This window comes from Microtus pennsylvanicus, chromosome 1 (genome assembly GCF_037038515.1).
Source record: "Microtus pennsylvanicus isolate mMicPen1 chromosome 1, mMicPen1.hap1, whole genome shotgun sequence".
NCBI lineage: Eukaryota > Metazoa > Chordata > Mammalia > Rodentia > Cricetidae > Microtus > Microtus pennsylvanicus.
In genome coordinates, this window is record NC_134579.1 from 136938669 (window position 1) to 136961533 (window position 22865).

Genomic DNA, 22865 nt, shown 5'->3' on the forward strand with positions numbered 1-22865 from the left:
AGGGCCTTCACTAAAAATTTGATCTTGGGAAGTCTCTAGGCATTTTGCTTTTCCCTATTGTTTTAAAATTTTGGCTTCTTCTCCGAAATAAATTTTAAAGATTAATTGAGGTCCATCATCCAGGACTGCTGAAACTAACGAAAAGAAATCGTGTGGTGTTGCTTTGATGCTATAAGTCCATGTTTTTATCATCTCCTTAACAAATGCAGAATGCAAACCATAAGTTACAATAGCTTGCTTATTAGATCATTCATTCCTATAGCTATCCATCTACCTTCTTTGGATCCTTTTGTGCCTTTAGAACTTGATGTTTTGTCAGAGTAGATTACAGGGTAGGAAGCTAAAACCTTGGGTAAGTAATGTCTGACAGCTACTGGTGATGTTGAATCCTGTCCTTGTGCCTTCTTTCCCTGTTCATCAGCTACAATAATTTACTCAATTAATTCAAATCTTTTTATTATTGTCTTTTGTAAAGCCTGAATCTCCTGGCCTGTATATATTTCTGGTAATTTCACTGAGGCACCTAGCCTCTGGTCCTCATTCTGCACATGTGATTCCAAGGTCTAAAGCTTCTCCTTTAAAGATAACATCTCATCCTTGGACATTACTTGAATAGCATGCAGATCGCCATCCTGGAGAGGCAGTCTTTCTGCTCACTTATCATAACTTTTTAACAAATTTTGATTATCAAATTCAATAGTATGAATTCTCTCAGGTAATTTCTTAGTACCCTTGGATATGGATTCAATTTTGTCCATAAAATTAATGCTATCCTTTTTAATAGTATTAATTTTTTTCAGGCAACTTTTGATTTATGATGGTATTAATCCTGTCAACAAGCTGTTCATTATTAGTCTGTAAAGATTGTATCATTCCTAAAAGTGTTATATTCTTTCTTAATGATAGGATATGGAGAAGAAAACTGAAACCCAATACCCAATAAATTGAATTATCACCATAGCCATATAAGCCTCGTATAATACGACCCATATTATTAGCAAAAAAAGTTACTTAAAGGGGGCTGGAGAGATGGCTCAGAGGTTAAGAGCATTGCCTACTCTTCCAAAGGTCCTGAGTTCGATTCCCGGCAACCACATGGTGGCTCACAACCATCTGTAATGGGGTCTGGTGCCCTCTTCTGGCCTGCAGGCATACACACAGACAGAATATTGTATACATAATAAATAAATATTTAAAAATAAATAAAGTTACTAAAAGTTGCAATATTAATGAAGTCTGCCATATTGATTTATTAATTACCTGTTATGTGATCTGGTAAACTGCAATCTTTATTGTCCAGAGATGTCGTGGTTGCAGAGTTGCGACTAGAAGCGATGCAACACGTGGCGACAGGATTGGTCCTGGGCTGCTTTAGTTTCCACCTTGGTACTGGCTAAATACTGAGAAATATGCTTGGCTTGACAAATCAAAAGCAATTCCATATATGGTGCAAGAAACCCAGAACTCACAGGCAGGAAGCAGAAACGGGAAGCTGTACAAGTCACCTCGGAAAGGAACTGTCCCAGGGAATGCAGCAGTTGTGCACGCACTTGGGAAATTTCCAAGTTGTCACATGCAGTAAACTCCATTGTGGCAGGGATTCTACCCAAAACTCCTTAGGTAAAAGCAAGCCAAGTGGACAGGGTTGGGAGACTGTCTGGGCCGGGGAACGGCTAGGCCATTAGGCTGTCCACCTGGTAGGCATGGAGTCCGAATCCACGTGGGCGCCAAATAAAGGGACACTTAAAAGAAATCCCACACTAGCTCAGAATTGAGAAATAGATGGTTATTTATTTAGGGATAACTTACAAATCAGAATCCCCTGCTGGAACGGAGATCAGAAACTGAAATCCACAACCGGAAGAGAGGCTGGAAAAGAGGGCGGACACAGACTCTGCATCAGCACGTGTTGTATGAGGCCACACCCCAGTAGGCAGTAGGTGAGACTTCCTGTAGCACCCTGGCCGATGGAGCTGTGCCGATGCTTACTATCCTTTTCTTTTTATTTTAACTTGTAATCATAAAATTAGGAGAATTCCTGAACCCTCTCCTCTGTAAAAGCTCTAGAATTATCTATATACATGCTCCTTGGCTCATGGGTGAAATTAGTCTCTCTGCATTTCCATTGACCTGCTCTGAGTGCTGCGGGAGCTAAAATTAGTTCTCTAAACTTTACTTGCCTCCTACCTAGGTGATTTTTTTAAAGCACTGCCACTTGTAGGAGATGGTGGGACTTCACGTTGCCTTCCCTGAGTCCTGGAGTGGCCCGCAGACAGTGAAGACAGAGTTGTGGACATGACCAGCTCCGGGATGGGAATACGCTATTTACAAACTATACAACTCTGCTTTGTTTCCGCTCCACGTTAGCTCCTCTAGCTATCAAGATTCAGCCAAGCAACTGAATACTATCTCTTTGTTCCGTATTTATAACTATATACATTTTTACTCCCGATTTTTATTTTCTTACTCTCTTTGCTTTTTAAATTCTAGTACTTATTTCTGAGTGCTCATTATTCACCTGTGGTGCAATTTTTGCAGGCTCCTCACGTTCTCCTCCATATGTCTGGTCACTTCTGTGCATTTTGGGGTTCACCTGTCAGTTCCACACTGTGGTGCCATGTGTCAGGGTCCAGCCCCAACACAAGTCATTTCTTACGAGTGTAGAGGCGTGGGAATATTAAAGACACAATTCACATGACAGTTTTGAGACGGAGTTTCCAGTGATCATTCAAATCCTGAAATCACCTGTGTTTATTTTTCAAACAGCTTTTATATACATGTAAACTAAGGGGAAGGTAACAAAAGCTTCATTTGCATTGTTTTGCTGGGAGACTTATGTCACGTCTTGTTTATATCCATTTTGTCATGTAGGCTGAAACACCTCTTCCCCAGGTGACCTCATAATTACAATAGAAGGAGCAGAACGACATTGGCATATCCAAACTACTTTCAGGATGGCACCGGGTTTTCTTTACTATCAAAGGTGCTACGCAACCGTCTCCTGTGTCAGAAGGAACCAGATGCCCCAGTTAGTCTCACAGCTACTCCAACCATCAGACAAATGTGGGAAATGGCCTGTATTCTCGGCTCCTATCATGAACATCATAAAATTCTGGATCATTTCCTTAAGAATAATTATGATATATATGTATGTATTGGGGGTATACCATTATATATATATGGAATATACATGCATACATATATATATATATATATGGAAAATAGCATCAACATGAAAAATTGATAACAATTTTAAATCTAGATGATGATCCAGAATGGTGTTGACTATTCCAACTTTTCCATAAGTATTAAAATATTCATACATTTTTTAGGGGCGGGCAGTTGAGATAGGGTCCCTCTGTGTAGCCCTGGCCATCCTGGAACTCATTCTGTAGACCAGGTTAGCCTCATAGAGATCCACCTGCCTCTACCTGCCAAGTGCTAGGATTAAAGATGTGCACTATCACTGCCTGGCTCACACATGTATTTTTATAAATGGTTTCTATTTAGCTATTTTTTTGTCTTTTTTAATATATATTTTATTTATTTATTATGTTTACAATATTCTGTCTGTGTGTATGTCTGCAGGCCAGAAGAGGGCACCAGACCCCATTACAGATGGTTGTGAGCCACCATGTGGTTGCTGGGAATTGAACTCAGGACCTTTGGAAGAGCAGGCAATGCTCTTAACCTCTGAGCAATCTCTCCAGCCCTAGCTATTTTTGTTAATGTGTTAGAGGGAGCCCACCAGAGAAGACCACTCTGACAGTTTATATTAACTATAAGGATTTATTCTAGCCAGCTGAGATTACATTCGGGTATTCAGGACCTAAGTGTAGCTCTAAGCATTTAGACTGAATCCCATATCCTGTAATCTTGCTCAACAATGCAGAGGGAGATTTTGCCCAAGCAGGCAGTTTAACAGTAGCCAAGATAAGCAGTAGCTGGAGGGGAAGTTTTGCACATATGGGCCCTTTAAGTGAAGCCAGGCAAATTATCAGGGGTAATTTGACCTCAGATTCTCTGAATAGAGTTGTGTAATTTTTCATGAGATTCTCCATCAAGACAATCAAATTCTACCCAAACATGACAAGCCTCAGTAAGAATAAGAGATGGATGATGCTGTGGACTTTTTTGCCCTGTCACAAATGTACAGTTTATCTTACTGTGTGGGAGGAGGACATAAATGATAGGGCTTTTACCTTTTGAAATTCTTATGTGTTTAAGCCCTTTAGAAAGTACTTATTCATCAATAGCTGTGTTTTTAACATCTCCACACAAATACTTAAGGAATGGATTTGCAACTCAAATCCTTTCATATTCATTTTTATGCATTACATGTATGCAGAATGAAGTTGTTTAAAATCTAATAGAAAATGAATGCATGAGGTTTTCTAAACCATCTAAAGTACAAACGGTCTGTCATATCAGCTACAGTAATGCCAAGGGAGAAAAATGTAAAACCTATTTTACAGAACACAGGCATTGACCAAATACTCTGAAAAATCACATTACTTATTATAACCCTGTTCCCACTACTTTGACTGGTACTGGGCTGGCCATTCACAAACTCTGCAATAAGAAAGCAAACATTCAGTATGTTTATGTTAATATGACAGGAGACATAGAGCATTAATCGTGACAAGGAAGGTGCCTCAGATAAACCAAGTTTGAATAACTGCTCTCCCTAAGCTGACTGACCTGGGTGAATAGTGTTTGACAAATTAAGTTTATAGAATGAGATGAGTAACTCAGGAACATGATGGTTATCCTTTATTTCTGACATTCAAAGATATTCTCAATAGAGTTTCATCTCTAAACAACAGACTTCCCACATTCTGATTCGCTAAGGGTTTCTTGGAATACTCTGATGTTAACCAAATCCTAGGGCAGATTAAAGTTCTTCCCACATTCTTTCCAGCCACAGTCTTGCCAATGAATTCTCTGACGTTCAATAAAATTTCCATACAAAGTCTTGTCCACCCTCCTTACATGCATAGGACTCCGAACAATGATGGATTTTCTGATGTGTAAGCTCATGATTTACAATAAAGGCTTTCCCACATTCTTCACATTTGTAGGGTTGCAGAACTATAAGGGCTCTGATGACGTTTCAGAGCTGAGCTAATTCTATAAATGTTCCCACATTCCTTGTATTCACAGGGTTTCACTCCAGCATGGATTCCCTTACGTTACAACAAGGCCTCAGCTCGAATTGAAAGTCTTTGTATTCTTACAATGACAGTGTTCATGCCTGTATGACTGCTCCACTGTGCAGTGAAGGCTGAACTAAATCTAAACATCTCCCAACCTTTCTTAGATTCACATGGTTTCTCACCAGTGTGAATTCTCTGATATACTTCTACATTAGAATTATCACTAAAGGCTTTTCCACATTCCTTACATACATAAGGTTTCTTACCAATATGAATTTTAGTATGCCAAACCAAGCTTGATTTTCAACGAAGGCCCTCCCACATACCTAACATTGGTAAAATTTCTCACTAGTATGACTTCTTTGATGTACTTCAAGGTCTCTACCACAAGTAAAGTACTTCTCACATTCTTTACATTCATAAGGATTCTTGTCAGTATGAATTCTAAAATGTCCAAGAAATTGGTACCGATACTGAAAGGCTTCCCCACATTCCTTACACTGAAAGGGCTTCTCACCAGTGTGGATTCTCTGGTGAATTCTAAGGCCTGTACTACGAATAAAGTCCTTCCCACACTCCTTGCACTGAAAGAGTTTCATGTTGGTATGAATTCTCTGATGTTGACGAAGTTGGGACTGAAGTCTGAAGGCTGACCCACACTGTTCGCATGCAAATAATTTCTCTCCAGTATGAATGTTCTGGTGCCGAGTGAGCTGTGCCAGAACAGTGAAGGCTTTTCCACACTCCTTACACTGAAAGGGTCTCTCACCAGAGTGAATTTTCTGATGTTGCATGAGGTTTGAGCGACGATTAAAGGCTTTCCCACACTCTTTACATTCATATGGCTTCACACCAGCATGAATAATTCTATGTTCAACAAGGCTGGAGACTCGCTTGAAGGACTTCCCACATTCCTCACATTCAAATATTTTTTGACCTGTATGAAGAATGTTTTTGTGGTAATTAAGCTGGCTGGGAAGATGAAAAGCCTTTCCACACTCCTTACATTCAAAAGGTCTCTCACCACTATGAAATCTTTGATGTCGAATGAGATGTATATTAAGTCTAAAGACTTTCCCACATTCCTTACACTCAAAGGGTTTCTTTCCGGTGTGAATACTCTGATGTTCAGTAAAATTTGAACGTCGACGGAAGTGTTTCCCACATTCCTTGCACTGATAGGGTCTCTCATCAGTATGGATTCTATGATGCTCACTAAGCTGGTTCTTACGTCTGAAGGCTGACCCACACAGCTTGCACTTAAAAGGTTTCTCATCAGTGTGAGTTTTCTGATGCTCAGAGAGGTATACCTGAAGCCTAAAAGCCTTCCCACAGACATTACATTCAAAGGGTTTCTCACCGGTATGAACACTCTGGTGACGCAAAAGGAATGAGCCACAACTAAATATCTTGCCACACTGCTGACATTCAAATGATTTCTCTCCAGTATGAATGTTCTGGTGCCGAGTGAGCTGTGCCAGAACAGTGAAGGCTTTTCCACACTCTTTACACTGAAAGGGTCTCTCACCAGAGTGAATTTTCTGATGTTGTGTGAGGTTTGAGCTACGATTAAAGGCTTTCCCGCATTCATTACATTCATATGGCTTCACACCAGCATGAATAATTCTATGCTGAACAAGGGTGGAAACACGTTTGAAGGACTTCCCGCATGCATTGCATTCAAAGGGTTTTTTGCTTGTATGAACAGTTTTATGGTTATTAAGCTGACTGGGAAGATGAAAAGCCTTTCCACATTCTTTACACTCAAAAGGTCTCTCACCACTGTGAGATCTCTGATGACGAATGAGAAGTATATTAAGTCTAAAGACCTTCCCGCATTCTTTACACTTGAAGGGTTTCTTTCCAGTGTGAATACTCTGATGGTCAATCAAATTTGAACGTTGACGAAAGAATTTGCCACATTCCTTGCACTGATAGGGTCTCACATTAGTATGAGTTCTCTGATGCTCACTAAGCTGGTTCTTACGTCTGAAGGCTGATCCACACAGCTTGCAATTGAAAGGTTTCTCATCAGTGTGAGTTTTCTGATGCTCAGAGAGGTATACCTGAAGCCTAAAAGCCTTCCCACAGACATTACACTCAAAGGGTTTCTCACCAGTATGAATACTCTGGTGTTGCACAAGGTATGAACCAGTTCTGAATATCTTGCCACACTGCTGACATTCAAATGATTTCTCTCCAGTATGAATGTTCTGGTGCCGAGTGAGCTGTGCCAAAACAGTGAAGGCTTTTCCACACTCCTTACACTGAAAGGGTCTCTCACCAGAGTGAATTTTCTGATGTTGCATGAGGTTTGAGCGACGATTAAAAGCTTTCCCACACTCTTTACATTCATATGGCTTCACACCAGCATGAATAATCCTATGTTCAACAAGGCTGGAGACTCGCTTGAAAGACTTCCCACATTTCTCACATTCAAATGGTTTCGTACCTGTATGAATGGTTTTATGGTACTTAAGCAGGCTGAGAAGTTGAAAATCCTTTCCACATTCCTCACATACAAAAGGTCTCTCACCACTGTGAGACTCCTGAGGTCTTATAAGTTGTTGGTGGAATCTGAAGGTTTTTCCACAATCCTTACATTCACAGGGTTTCTCTCCAGTATGCATACTCTGATGCTGAATAAGAGTTGAACTACAACCAAAGTATTCACAACACTCTTTACATTCATAGGCTTTTTCTATATTGTGAACAAGAGTCTGACAGGTGTAAGTAGGCAGATTTTCTTTGTTACTAATCTTTTGATCAACATGTCCTTGATAACTCTGTAGTTCCTTGAATGTACTATAATTGGGGCCATTACTGAAACTGGAGGCCTTGAGGTCAAAAGTTTTACTTAATTGTTGTATACTCTGTTTGAATAAATTTCTATTATAAATATGATTTTCTGGAGATGTATTTTCAGCTTCATTACATGACTCCAAATCTGAAAGAAAAGAAGTGAAAATACATTATTTTTCTATAACAAAAACACATTTTCCTGTAACATAAAATTTTAAATGAACAGACAGGCTCTAAGTCAGACTCTGAAGTTTCAGAGAAACTGAAAAGGAGCTAGTACAGCAGCAATAATAAGGCTTATATGAGACAATACTCTTTATAGCAGAACAGATTGTAAATGGGAAGAAGTATCTGTTTAATGAAATTAGAACAATTAATCTGAAATAGTCTTATGTCCTTCTTTCCATACTACTTAAAATAAACACCTTTTGGTAAAGGTTTGTGAAACAAATCATGAAAAAAAGAGTATGCCACACAAATATATAATATATGTCATGCTTTAAGAAAACTGGACTGACTGGGACTTCTTATAAAGGACGTAAAAGTCTGTGCTGACGGTGGTGGTACAACTGTAACCCAAGCAAAAAGGATCCAGTAGTAACAGCGGCTTGAGTTTCAGGCCATCATTGTCTAGATAGTAAGATCTGTCTGTGAAAAATAAAAACAAGCTATAAAACCAAAGCATACCAACAGAAAGAAAGTGGGGAAGAGAATTCATTAAAAATTTTAAGAAGACTAAGGATCTCCAGGCAGGGAAACAGGTCTTTCCCTGCAGATCTTTACCTATCTTTCCTCTCCTCTAATCCATCCCATAGCTTATCCCTACCACCTGCTGTGGTCTCCTCTTCATTCCTGCCTTGATCTCCAATAGACCCAAACTTAAGGAACACAATGAAGCCAGTTCTATGAGGCACATTCATAGCACTGTTTACATACCTAGAACAACTGGGAGAGATCTCTCTCAAACAACTTAATAGCACAACTAAAAGCTCTAGAACAAAAACATGAAATTACACCCACAAAGAGTACACAGAAAGAAATAATTAAACTTGCAGCTGAAATAAATAAAATAGGAACAAAGGAAAGAAACACAAAACAAAACAATGAAACAAGAAGCTGGTTCTTTGCGAACCAGTAAGATTGACAAACCCTTAGCCAAATTAACTAAAAGTCAGACAGAAGATCCAAATTAACAAAATTAGAGATAAAAAAAAACCCATAACAACCACACCTAGGAAATCCAGAGAATCATTAGGACATAAAAGCCTAAACTCTGCCAAATTGGAAAAATCTAAAAGAAATGGGTGATTTTTAGGATACATACAACTTATGAAAGTTAAATGAAATTCAGATAAGAACAGAATAAGAATAGAATCAGTAACATTAGTCTCCCAAACAAACAAACAAAAAACTGTATAGGGCTAGATGGTTTTAGTGTAAAAATCTACCAGACTTTCAAAGAAGAGTTCAGGTCAATACTCCTCAAATTATTGTCCAAAATTGTAACAGAAGGAACATTACCCAATTCTTCCTTCAAGACCTTAGGCATCCTGATACCCAAACCACATAAATATCCACAAAGAAAATTACAACTCAATTTCCCAGATGAACATAGATGCAAAAATTCTCAGTAAAATAATTTCAAACTAAATTCAAGAACACTAAATAAGATCATCCATTAGGAACAATTAGGCTTCATCCAGAGATGCTGGGAGGGTTTGACAAATGTAATCCACCATATAAACAGACTGAAAGACAAAGGCCACAGGACATCTCATTAGATACAGAAAAGGCCTTTGACAACATTCAACACGATTTCATGATAAAAACCCTGGAGGGATTAGGGCGAAAACAAGGGACATAACTCAACATAAAAAAAGACAGTGTACAGCAAGCCCATAACCATCACCAACTTAAATATAGAGAAATTCAAAGCAATTACACTAAAATCCAAAAAAAGACAAGGTTGTCTACATTCTCCACACCTGGACAATAAAGTACTTGAAGTTTTACGTGGAGCAGTAAGACAACTGAAAGAGATCAAAGATGTTGAGCATCATGAGGGCCAGGTGTGAGGCCCAGTGCAATTTCCTGAGCCTAACTTGAGATGGCGTGAGGCCTAGTGTAATTTCCTGAGCCTAGCTAGAGTTTGGAGACCTGTCTCTGGCTACCTGACCTAGACCTGCCACCACCCAGCCACCTCTAGCATAGAAGAATATTATTGGTCCTTGTTTCTTGATCTGCCTTGGGCCATCCCAGGCTTTGCCACCCCCATCACAACCCTATATAAGTCCTTGCTTGATACCATTAAAGGAGTTCCTGCTTTGACAGACTCCCGACTCAGTGGGTGTGTTTCTCCCCAATGTCCAGAGGGAGGGCTGAGTCAGGACACTCAACACACTGTTTAGCCCCAGGGAGAGTCCGGAGGTCTGGCTCTGCCCCTACTCTTTCTGCCAGCCAACCCAGCAAATGGGATGCAAATCAGAAAGGTCAAAACATCTTGTTTGCAGATGATACAAGTGACCCTGAAGATTCCACAGGAGAACTCCTACAGCTGCTAAACACATTCAGAAAAGAAGGCGGATACAAACGGCAAATATCTTACACCCATCAGAATGGCTAAGAGCAATAAAACAAGTGACCACTCACATTGCCGAGGGAGACAGAGGCAGGCACAGGCAGATCTCTCTGAGTTCGAGGCCACCTTGGTCTACAAAACAAGTTCCAGAATTGGCTCCAAAGCTATACAGAAAAGCCTTGTCTCTCAAAAAACCAAAATACTAATAATAACAATAACAACAATAATAATTTGGAAAAATCTCAGCAACGTGTAACTATACAGCATAACTCTGCTTACTCCCCACACAGGAATCCCCATTGTGCCCCCCCCCCAATTACACCAGGAATAGAAATGGAGAAGTGAAAGATTTACTGACTGGGCATACCTAGTCCCAAGGATGAGAAACTATCTGGAGAAACCCAGAGCCTGAGGCCCCTTAGGGCAAGAGCTCAGTTAGTAAGTATAGGACAGTGCCCACAATGAGTGGCTTATGGGTAAATGGGAAGATCTGGGATGCCCCACGGTGGAGCCGCCATATCTGATGGGAATGGAAGAGTCATGAAGCCAGCACAGCTGTCTGACAGAGATCCAGCAAAGCGGAGCCACACAATGGTTCTGATCTCCACATGTTGCATGCTTGTGGAGGATTTATTCTGCACAACTTAGGGACAGTGGATTGATGGAAATTTTCTTAGGAATCATTTATGCCTTTTCCCAGAATACTGCTTCTAAGCTTCCCCATGGAATTCCTGAACATACTACCCCTCCCAATTTTAGGAAGATATCCTTATCTACTTGAAGGTCTTCCTTGGGCCTTGGAGGTTGTGATGCACACAAGAAGTCAGAACTCTCTTTACGAGGCTCTGAAACATTCTTAAAACATCTGCACCTACACTTGCCCAGCAACAGGATGATCAGAACAAAGGAAGGTCAGCAAGACTCGGTGGCTGGTGGCCGCAGATCAGAAGTCTCTTCCCACTATACACTCAGGTGATTATGTATGTGGCATCTACAGCAACAAAGTTAGGTTAGCTGGAGTTCCTCTGCCTGACACAGGGACTTATATTGATGGGCAAAGAATAAGGTAGAAAGATGATAAAAGAGTGAGGTGTCAGGACCCTCCTTTCTGAGAAAATTAGCTCATGCAGAGGCACTGTGATGTCATGTGACCAAGGAACAAAAGAAGCCAGGATTAGATATATAAACAAATTCTATAAAGATATAAAATGCAAACATTGTATTATGCCAGAAACTGAATAAAAACTGCAGCAGCTCTGGCCTGAGGAACTTTCTTGGGCACCCTGACCATTAAGAGTTAATAATACACTGCCCGGGATAGGCCAACTGCCCGGGCTGGCTTGGAGATTTTCTTTCTGTCTAACATCCTTGAAGCCACAGAGCTACCAGCCTGAGAAAAGGCTGTCATATCCTCTAGATTCTTAAAAATTGGGGTATGGGGTTGATGAGTAAAAATGCTTATAAAAAGTAACTCTGTTTATCAAGGATGACTAAACCTGAGAGAAAATGATTGTAAAATAACTCTGTTCTATCACGGTTCATCAAAAATGACTACCCTTATGACCCCAGATGTGCAAGAAAAAAGTTTAAAACATTCTTTTTTTTTATTCATTTATTATGTATACAATATTCTGTCTGTGTGTATGCCTGCAGGCCAGAAGAGGGCACCAGAGCCCATTACAGATGGCTGTGAGCCACCATGTAGTTGCTGGGAATTGAACTCAGGACCTTTGGAAGAGCAGGCAATGCTCTTAACCTCTGAGCCATCTCTAAGAAAAAAGTTTAATACATGTCCAGAAACAGAAATGATATGATCTATGCTGTGGAACAACATGAACCTTTCCCTGCTTATTGAATTCTGTATAAATCAAGAAGCAACTGTGATTGCTAGTCAGTCAGGCTGCAAGATTCTCGCCACCACCATGGCCTGCCTCACTCCTTCCCTGTTGCCTATTCCTTATGTCCTCTCTGAAACCTGTCAACAGCCAGGGCTTGGTCCCCAACACTACGGGGAATAGATTCTGTTGAGAAGTTAGACTGGCTTGATCCCCCTCTGCCATATATAGGAACATACACTGTAGGTATCAGAATGTTATGGTATAATCCCTCTGCCATATATAGGAACATACACTGTAGGTATCAGAATGTTATGGTATAATCCCTCGGCCATATATAGGAACATACACTGTAGGTATCAGAATGTTATGGTATAATGGAAAGAGAGCTTATGAGGGGAACAGGCCCATATCATAAGACTAAGGCACAAAGAAAGGCAATTTGGAAACAGCCCTGGGCTTGCTGTACTATGTGGTACAAACACCATGCCATGCCCTTGAAGAATGCTAGCTACTCTTATGAGTTTATCTCTCAGGACTTCTGACACCTCCTGGCCACAAAGGCTCAGTCAGTGCAGCAGGAAGTGTAGGGGGGCACCTGGCGGGGTTACTGAACCTTAGAGGACAAGAGGCATTTAGATTCTTGCTAAATTTATTGGTTTTTGCTTCAAGAAAAACGCCATAGTGACATTGATGACCGCGTTTACCCCAGAGTTAAGTCTCCTTTCAATATTGCTTATGGGTAAACTACAATGCACTTACAGAGTGTATCAGGTGCTGCCTATTTTTAATAAACAGGCAGCCACCCTGACCCACCCGTACCGGGTCAGTCTCCTTCCCTCGCTGACTCCACACCTCCTCTTTGGGACCTGAACCCCACTGGAGCTGGACACGGGCAACACCCCATGCCGAACAAGGTGGGGGGCTGTGTGTGTGCTCGCATGTTGTTTCATTCGCTTGGCCATGTACTCTCCCTGAGTCAGGGTCCCTAGTGTACCTGGAGTTGACTTGCCAGCAGTGAGAAGCACAGGCTACACCATCACACTGTCTTTAGAGGGACTGTGAAGATAGACAATTGAAAATATATACTATGTATCACTGGGCTACTGTTTGCAAGGGTATTCAAACTGTCTTCTCAGTGGATCAGAGGTTAGGAACATTGTAATTCCAGAGGACCCCAGTTGAGTACCAGCAGCCACCTGTAACTCTAGCCCCAGGGGATCTGACGCTGTCTTATGGCCCCTTTGGGTACCTGTAGACACACACACACACACACACACACACACACACACACACACACACACACACAAATAGATTTAAAATGACACAAAGAGGGTAACTGCTCCAGTACGAGGGAAGAGGGGAGAACAACTTAGACTCATGAACTAGCAGCCCCTGTGGCAGCTTCAGCTATGACCTTGACTTCCTTCCCAGGTCTCAGGCACATTCTTCCACAGGCCCTGGCGCTCTGAAGGAAGTGTGTCAACCCCGGGTCAGGCGTGGGGACCTCTCCGACCACACGCTGAGATGGCAATGCTGCAGCCCTGCCTTCCTCTTACTCACCTGGGCTGGGCCTGTCTGCTTCTTCCGTCACAGCCATCCAGGGCTCTCTCTCCTGCTCCAATAAGGTGATCAGATTGGGTTTGGAAATGGAACTTCCCACTTAAAAGAAAGGAAAAATGACACATGCGGAAACTTTCCTTTTTTTGAGAGTTGATCTCCAATTATCCCACGATGTCCTGGAACTCAATATGTAGACCAGGCTGGCTTTGAACTTACTCATCTGCCTGCCTCTGCCTCCTAAACGCTGAGACGAAGGGTGTGTGGGACAATGAGCTGCCAGTATAGATTTTTAAAGATGCAGACGTATTTATTATAAAGTTCTATACGGGCTCACATGGTGGATCATCCTGTGAGCCCAGCAGCTGGGGGAATGAGCAGGCCAGTCAGTGCTGCAGAGCAGGACCCTTGTCTGGGAAAGACAGAATAAAGAGCCCAACTAATGCTGAGGAAAGACTTCAGAGAAGGAGACCTGGGGGAGGAACCAGCTGTTTCAGAAAAGGGTTTTAATCTCATTTGAATGCAGGCAGGAGCTTGTACTTAAGAGGAAAGTATACATAGTGGGTGAGAATACAAACCCTTAGGCTACACTGTCTAGGGTAAATCCCATCTCTGCAGCTCATTAACAGTGCCATCTGTTTAGGCAAGTCCCATAAGATTCTATGTGCACTGTTGCCATCTAAAACCTGGGCATGGTGGCTCAGACTTGAAATCACAAGACTGGAGGAATGGAAGAAGGTAAAGGAGACGTTCAAAGCCAGCCTTAGTTTTGTTGGCAGAAGCTGCTTGTTTATTTCTCGGCCGCCCAGACTCCGGAGATAATCACAAAGAAACTATATTATTTGCAATACTCTTTGGCCAATAGCTTAAGCATATTGCTAGCTAGCTCTTATATCTAGACTTAATCCATTTCCATTATTTTATATTCTTAGCACAAGGTTTGTGGCCTATGGCAAGGGTCCCACATTGGGCACCAATTTGTTAGCAGAAGCTGCTTGTTCATTTCCTGGCCACCCAGACTCCCGAAATAATCACACAGAAACTATATTATTTGCAATACTCTTTGGCCAATAGCTTAAGTGTATTGCTAGCTAGCTCTTACATCTAGAATTAACCCATTTCCTTTATTTTATATTTTGTCATGAGGTTTGTGGCCTACCAGCAAGGTTCTACCTAGCACCTCAAGTCTTTCCCCTCTGACGGCTACACATTGTCTCCTTGACAACACCTACTCTCTCTCTCTCTCTCTCTCTCTCTCTCTCTCTCTCTCTCTCTCTCTCTCTGTATGTGTTGTGTGTGTGTATATATATACACACACACACGTTTTTTTTTCCGGTTAAGCCATTGGCCAAAAGCAGCTTCTTTATTCACTAACTAATAAAAGCAACACATATACAAAAGGACTTCCCACACCATAGTTTCATAGCCAATCCAAAACCACCCTGAGCTACATGAGACATGGCCTCAAAAAAAAAAAAAAAGAATAAGAATGAAAATTATTTAGATTGAGTTGATGATATGTATTGGATAGGGTTACTACTAAGATTAAATACTATATTAAAATATTTCAATGTTGCCTGACAGATAGTAACACAAAATATTTTTTACATTTTATTTATTGATTTACTAATGCTGGGGAGGGAACCATGGTCCTGAGTATGCTAGGTAGTGCTGTACTAGAGCCACAGGCCCGGCCATAAAAATAGTCACCATAATTATCTATGCTGCCTACTTTCCCATTTACACCCTATTCTTACAGATTTGCTCAAGGAAAAAGACAAACACCACATCCTAAAACTAAAGCAGGTAAAGGAAGTGTTCAGAGAAGGAAACAGACTGTGTACACTTCTGTTCTGAATCGATTTCATTGATTCATTAGTAAGTAGATCATAAAGACGCTTGTATTTCTGCATGCATGCATGCACGGTGTATGTATGTTTTTATGAGGGTGTGTACACAAGTGTGGGTAGGCTTGCATGCATGGGTCTGTGTATAGGCCAGAGAGCAGTGTGAGGTGTCTTCTTTGATTGCTCCCCACTTTGGTTTTTTTTTTTTTTTTTTGATTTTTCGAGACAGGGTTTCTCTGTGGTTTTGGAGCCTGTCCTGAAACTAGCTCTTGTAGACCAGGCTGGACTCGAACTCACAGAGATCCGCCTGCCTCTGCCTCCCAAGTGCTGGGATTAAAGGCGTGCGCCACCACCGCCCGGCGCCACTTTGGTTTTTGAGACAGAGTCTCTCATTGAACCCAGTCCACTCTGAGGGGATCGCTAAGGTGTGGATAAAAGGCAGGTGCTTCAGGAAGCTCCTATTTTCAACCCAACAAATCTCACAATATTCCTTTGGGAAGAAGGAGGAGCTCAGCTCCATCTTTAAATATTGACTTCAATTTCCTTTATGTGCATGTGAGTCTGAGCATCACATGAATGCACGATGACCATGGAAGCCAGACGGCATCAGGTCCCTGGAACTGTTGTTACAGAAGGCTGTGAGCCACACTGTGGAGCTGGAAATTGAACCTGGGTCCTCAGAAAGAGGATTCCAGCTCCCTTAATCAACAAGCTATCTCACTAGCCACTAATTCTATATATTGATTTATCTCCTCGTTTATTTCATTTTGTTTGTTTCTTTGTTTTGTTTCATTTGAAACAAGGCTTGTAACTAGGCTATACTGGAATTCACTATGGATCTGAGGGTGACCTCGAACTCACAGCAATTATCTTTGCCTCAGCCTTCTGAGTGAAGGAACGACAGGCATGGGCCACCAGGCCCAGCTTCAGCTACCACAGGAAAGATGGCCCTGACTTCTCATTCAGAGGGAGGAAAGCCAACAGTTTAGAGGACACCTTACCCACTGTGAGGAGGTTTCTGTAGGTCTCCAACATCATGTCCCTGTATAAGACCCTCTGAGCAGCATCCAGGCAGGCCCACTCCTCCTGAGAGAAGTCAACAGCCACATCCCTAAATGTCACTGACCCCTGAAACCACAAACACAAGCAGAGTCAAATTGGGGAAGCATTCAAGATGAAAAAAGAGAAGGGAAAGGACTCAAGGGCGGGAGAAGCCACATGGAGATGCTCAAGGCACCTGACTGCACGAGCTCCCCCAGGAAAGGAGGAGCGTTGCCTACACATCCAATAGAGGTGCGCTTCCATTCCATCCCCCCTACACATCCAATAGAGGTGTGCTTCCATTCCATCCCCCTACACATCCAATAGAGGTGCGCTTCCATTCCATCCCCCTACACATCCAATAGAGGTGTGCTTCCATTCCATCCCCCTACACATCCAATAGAGGTGCGCTTCCATTCCATCTGCCCTACACATCCAATAGAGGTGCGCTTCCATTCCATCCCCCTACACATCCAATAGAGGTGCGCTTCCATTCCATCCCCCTACACATCCAATAGAGGTGCGCTTCCATTCCATCCCCCTACACATCCAATAGAGGTCAGCTTCCATTCCTACCCCCCTACACATCCAATAGAGGTGTGCTTCCATTCCATCCCCCTACACATCCAATAGAGGTGCGCTTCCATTCCATCCCCCTACACATCCAATAGAGGTGTGGTTCCATTCCATCCCCCTACACATCCAATATAGGTGCACTTCCATTCCATCCCCCCTACACATCCAATAGAGGTGCGCTTCCATTCCATCCCCCCTACACATCCAATAGAGGTGCGCTTCCATTCCATGCCCCCTACACATCCAATAGAGGTGCGCTTCCATTCCATCCCCCTACACATCCAATAGAGGTGCGCTTCCATTCCATCCCCCTACACATCCAATAGAGGTGCGCTTCCATTCCATCCGCAGCCTTCCAGTTACAGCACAAAAGAGAACTGTCACCAGGCTCAGTGTAAAACACCTAAGAACCAGTGTGAGTCCCTGGGTTTGTTGTGACATCAGGAGATAGCATAAGGATTTCATTTGGTCATCAGCATGATATTTATAAACTATGTAAGATTTCATAAACTATGTAGGAGTGCATATTACTGGCATATTAGTTTAAGGGGTTTTTCGTAAAAAAAAAAATAAGAACTTTCAAGATGGCACATGTGTCTCAGGTCTCCCTGAACTCTGAAGACTACAGTCCCCTCCCAATCACAGCCTGGATGACCTTCCTCTCATCCCTGAACTCTCTCTTTAAGTCCCTCAAGTAGGTCACCTCGTCACACACATGCACCGAGGCCATTCACTCTCAAACCCTGGGTCATCAGCCTGAAAACACCAAAGATGTCAATCAGGATCCCCAGTGCAGTCAAAGGAGACCATCACCTCAACGGTCTGAAACCCCAAAGACCCTGGTTCCCTGTGGGACTGCGGCCCCTCTGCAACCACAGCCCTCCCTGACCACAGGCAGGAGAGGGCAGTGCAGGAATGCACTCAGAGAAAACTGCAGAAGCAGCCAGAAACAGGCCAGACAGGAAGTGCTCTGACCTTCCAACCCTCAGTGTAACAGGGCTGACGGGGCTGGAGGATTTCGGGTCCTTGGGAAGCTTCACAAGAGAAAGACAGCAAAGAGTCATCTAACCTGGAAGCCGCCTGTGTAGAGAGAGAATGTCAACTTACACAGACCACGTCCTGAGACCCAGAGCTGGCCATTCTTCTTCAGGATCCTCCCTGGGGACAGAAAGAAAGCCTTTCACTGGACTGTCACTTAATGTCCACACTGACTATGACACCATGATTTCCTTCTCAAGCATCCCCACTCATACTCCTCTCCCATGGCTCATGGCCTCCCACACACAAATCAGAAGCAGACAGGAGTCTACACAAAGCCGATTCTGTCCTAACCCCGACAACCACTGCGCAAGGGCTCAACGTGGACGTGTGGAGCATAAGCCCGTGTGCCTTGACGTTCCTCCAGAAGATGTCGGCAGAAGGGATCCCATCCTCCATCCTGAGCTCCAGCTAGCCCTAGACGGGTCCCTCCTCCTACTGTGAGCAGGTCTTCCTACTGGAACCCCACCTTCAGGGCTGACAGGCTGACAGCACTAAACTGTACGTCCTTTGGAAACTCAGGGCTGAGTGAGGCACAGCAAGGCTGGAGGGCCAGGAGGTCTGCAGCTTCAGTTCCCATCTCTAACTACAATTGCAGTGGAGTTGATACGTTCTCCTAGGCAAAACACTAATAAGTATAAAAATATAAGATATATTTTTAAAGTGTCCATTATCAGAAAGAAAAGATCATATGGAAAATGGGAAGGGGCATTAGTGGAGATAATGTAGATTAACACAGTCACTGCAGAAAGCAATACTGTAGACTCTCAACAATTACAAACAAAACTGTCATGTGACCCATGAATCCCACTTCTGAGTAGAGATACAAAGGAAATAAAACCAGTATCTCTTAAGTGACACTTACAGTCCCGCATGTATTCCTGCAGAGCTTACACAGCTGTGATACGCAACCCCACCAAGAGATGCGTGGACAAAGCAAATCAAGATTGAGGTTCACGGGCGCAGTGGAGAGATATCCAACCATATGGTGAGCATGGAGGAAAACGAGAGGAATGAGCTAAAGACAAAAAGAAAATGCTGGGGCTGGAGAGAAGGCTCAGCGGCTGAGAGCTGGGATGGCTTTTCCAGAGGTCAGGAGTTCAGTTCCCTGACAACTCCCGATGCCTGTAACTCCAGTGCCGAAGATCATCTACCTATGGTTCTGTACTCAAAACCGCCCACACATAATTTTAAATAAAATAATCCTTACACCAAAAGACAAACATCTCACTCATGCAAAACCTGAAACCGTTATCTCACAGGACCAGGTACGATGGTGGGTAACGGGGTGTGAGCGGCTGAGGCTGGATGTGCAACACCGTGGTTGAGAGTGGGAGATGCCGACCCGTAAGGCAGTCAGGAAGACGCTGACCAAGGACTACACAATTTCAGCGACACAACACAAGTTCCAGATACCTCATGCAACACCGTGACTATGACAAGGGGTTTTGAAAAACTCGGAGAGTAGTCGTTCAGTGTGCTCACTACAAAAATATGGCAGGCAGATTTAGTCATCCCCAAGGACACGAAGACTCCAAATGACCACGTTGTACACAATACATGAAATTTCATCTCCACGTTAAAGAAAATCTGTTCTACTTTAGTTCATTCGTTTTCATTTTGTTGTTTTGAGATGGTCGCCCTGTTTTGCCCAGCTATCTGGAACCTGCTAAGTGGACTGAGCTGACCATGAACACAGCTTCTGTCTCTCAAGTGCTGACATTAAGATGTATACCATAAACCCTACCTTTCCCTTTTCTTGAGTCATTTTCTTAAAAACACAGCTCGGGATCGCATTATTTCTAACACCCCCTTGTCCTACATAAAACCGAAGAGAAAGAAACCAAAAATGACCACACAAAGCAACAACGTTAGGTCCTTACTCTGCGGCTAGCACGCACCAACAGGCTTTACAGCTGTCATTCGGAGGCACACGACAAGCCCAGAGACCCAGAGAAAGGCAGAACCCAGACTCCAACCCAGATACCACAGAGCCGCATCCCCACGTTCAACCACAGCACTGTACATCTGGACCTGGCGAATGTTACCCATTTCCACACAGTCACCCTGACAATTACTAGCTCTCAAACATGCCATTCCTGAAATCCTCAGGAGGGAGCAGAAATTGCCTCCCACCTTCATTCGTCCCCTGCTTTGAAAACAAGGCCAACCGATGTGTGAGCAAATCGATATAGTAAATCACAGTTTGAAAGCCCGAACACAAACCTCCGAGGTTCCCACCTGTAACATCCTGGAGAAAGGGAGTGATTGTAGAGAAGACGTCAAGGGTCTCTGAAACGATCATGTGACTATTGAGTAGAAAGGGAGGGGACATTATAAGGGGCACAATGGTGGAGGCATCAATTTACATATTCCTACCTCACTTATTGATAACTCTGTATTCTAAGACTAAAACCTCGTTTCTCAAAGAGGGAGAAAGCGCAAATTCACTCTTGAATCTCAGATGTGTAGCGATAAAGCCCGCACTCTTCTCCAGGCCCTCCTTGTGAACACCGGCCGACACGGGGAGCCTGAGCAAGCACGAGATCCCACACTGCACATCCTAGTGACACATCCTAGAGAGCACTGTCCTTCACCTCCCACGACACTCACGGCGGCTGGAGCGCTGAGAAAGTTACGGACTCAACAAGTAGCTGCGCTCCTCCGCGACCCCGGAGGCGCCTCCGGGCTCAAATGCGCGCCCGCGCTCAAGTCTGGACCTCAGGGGCAGCTCCCCTTCAGACTCCGTCCCTGACCTCTCATCACCGCAGCCTGGTCCTCTGCTTCAGCCGCTGTGGCCGTGGGGGAAAGCAGGAGCAGATCCGACTGGCAGAGTGATGCAGACAATGCTCAAAGTGTACACACACGCACACGGACACACACACACACGCGCGCGCGCGTAAATGCAGACACATGCACAGACACCACCCCGCCCGCGTGCCCCGCAAGCACCCAGCCCAGTGGCTCCCGCCTTACTCGTGGAGGATTAAGCCAACCAGCAATTTCTTACTCCCACCAGAGAGCTCTGACCGTCCACGGTAGCGCCTGCAGAACGCCGGAAGTTGATATTTTAGTCCAGAGCTGCAGCCCCTGGGAAATAGAGTCCCGAAGTCCAATCCAGAACACCAGGAAGCCTAGCGCTCCGCGGGTAGGAGAAATCCCAGCATGCAACTCGGGCCTTCAGGGAGCTGAGCCCAGTGGTTTGTGGGAGTTCCCACGGGGTGCGCGCTTAAAGGGGAGGCTCCCTCGCGCGATCAAAACGTACTTCCGGGTTCCGCGGTAACTTGTCTTCTCTGTGTGGAGTCTATAGGCGAGCGTAAGATTAAAGTGCAGAACTGGAATAAAATCAGATCGAGCCATTACTGCTTTGAGTACGCTTTGCCTGAGACCGGCTGCAGAAGGATTCCACCTCGCTGTGCGATGGGAGGGTCTATGATAAATCTCAAAAGACTGAACTAGAGAATTGGTTGGCTTTAAACGTGAAGAGAAAGAGCAGGGCTACATCAGAGATTTCTGTTTGGACGCTTCCAGGGTTCAGTTGAAATTTCAAAATCACTTTTGTTGTTTCGTATATTTAAATAAATCTTTTTTTTTATTAAGAATGGGATAGGAAACTAATGTCAAGATAACAGATGATCCTAGTAATAACAGTTCATATAAATGTATTATAAATTATCTAAACCTAAGTATAGAGTGTCAGGTGAGACTTGATAACAAGCAGACCCAACCATGTGTTAACTACAGAACATATGTTAAAGGCAAGTACTCTAGCAGGTTAAAGTGGTCATCCTCACAATACTCAGAAGAAGACTTAAGTCAATTTTAAAATCAAAGCAGATGGAGGACAAAGAACTTTGCCAGTGATAATAAGGAACGGCAGTTCATCTAGTGAACATAAAACTTGTGCAAATTCTCTGAGATTATGGTTTGTGGGCTGGTTTTCTTTGCTTTATGTTTAAAAACCACCTATGAGCCGGGCGATGGTGGCGCACGCCTTTAATCCCAGCACTTGGGAGGCAGAGCAGGCGGACCTCTGTGAGTTTGAGACCAGCCTGGTCTATAGAGCTAGTTCCAGGATAGGCTCTAAAGTCACAGAGAAACCCTGTCTCGAAAAATCAAAACAAAACAACAACAAAAAAAAAACCACCTATGAGTACATGTGATAATTGTCTTTCTGTGTCTGGGTTACCTCACTCAAAATAATGTTTTCTAGCTCCATCCGTTTTCCTGCAAAATTCAAGCTGTCGTTATTTTTTCTGCTATGTAGTACTCCATTGTGTAAATGTACCACATTTTCCTTATCCATTCTTTGGTCGAGGGGCATTTAGGTTGTTTCCAGGTCCTGGCTATGACAAACAAAGCTGCTATAAACATAGTTGAGCACATGTCCTTGTGGCACAATTGAGCATCCTTTGGATAGATACCCAAAAGT

General features: G+C 43.3%; 2 protein-coding genes across 8 annotated transcripts in view; both read right to left on the reverse strand.

Moving 5' to 3' along the window:
- Nucleotides 1-22865, reverse strand: part of LOC142858182 (uncharacterized) — a 93413-nt gene that overhangs the window by 47532 nt on the left and 23016 nt on the right. The gene's annotated exons all lie outside the window — the stretch shown is intronic.
- Nucleotides 4757-21607, reverse strand: LOC142858139 (uncharacterized). 6 transcript variants are annotated; one of them, XM_075987347.1, is made up of 5 exons: nt 21410-21607; nt 18503-18553; nt 16780-16906; nt 13935-14033; nt 4757-8103 (listed from the first exon to the last, which is right to left on the reverse strand). In XM_075987347.1, the coding sequence occupies exons 2-5, from the start codon at nt 18533-18535 to the stop codon at nt 5483-5485; spliced, it is 2880 nt and encodes a 959-aa protein (XP_075843462.1). In that variant the 5' UTR covers nt 18536-18553; nt 21410-21607; the 3' UTR covers nt 4757-5482. The 6 variants fall into 6 exon arrangements, with proteins under 6 accessions (XP_075843462.1, XP_075843458.1, XP_075843477.1 ...); XM_075987343.1 differs by having other exon boundaries at nt 18503-19061; nt 21410-21583; XM_075987362.1 differs by having other exon boundaries at nt 21047-21411.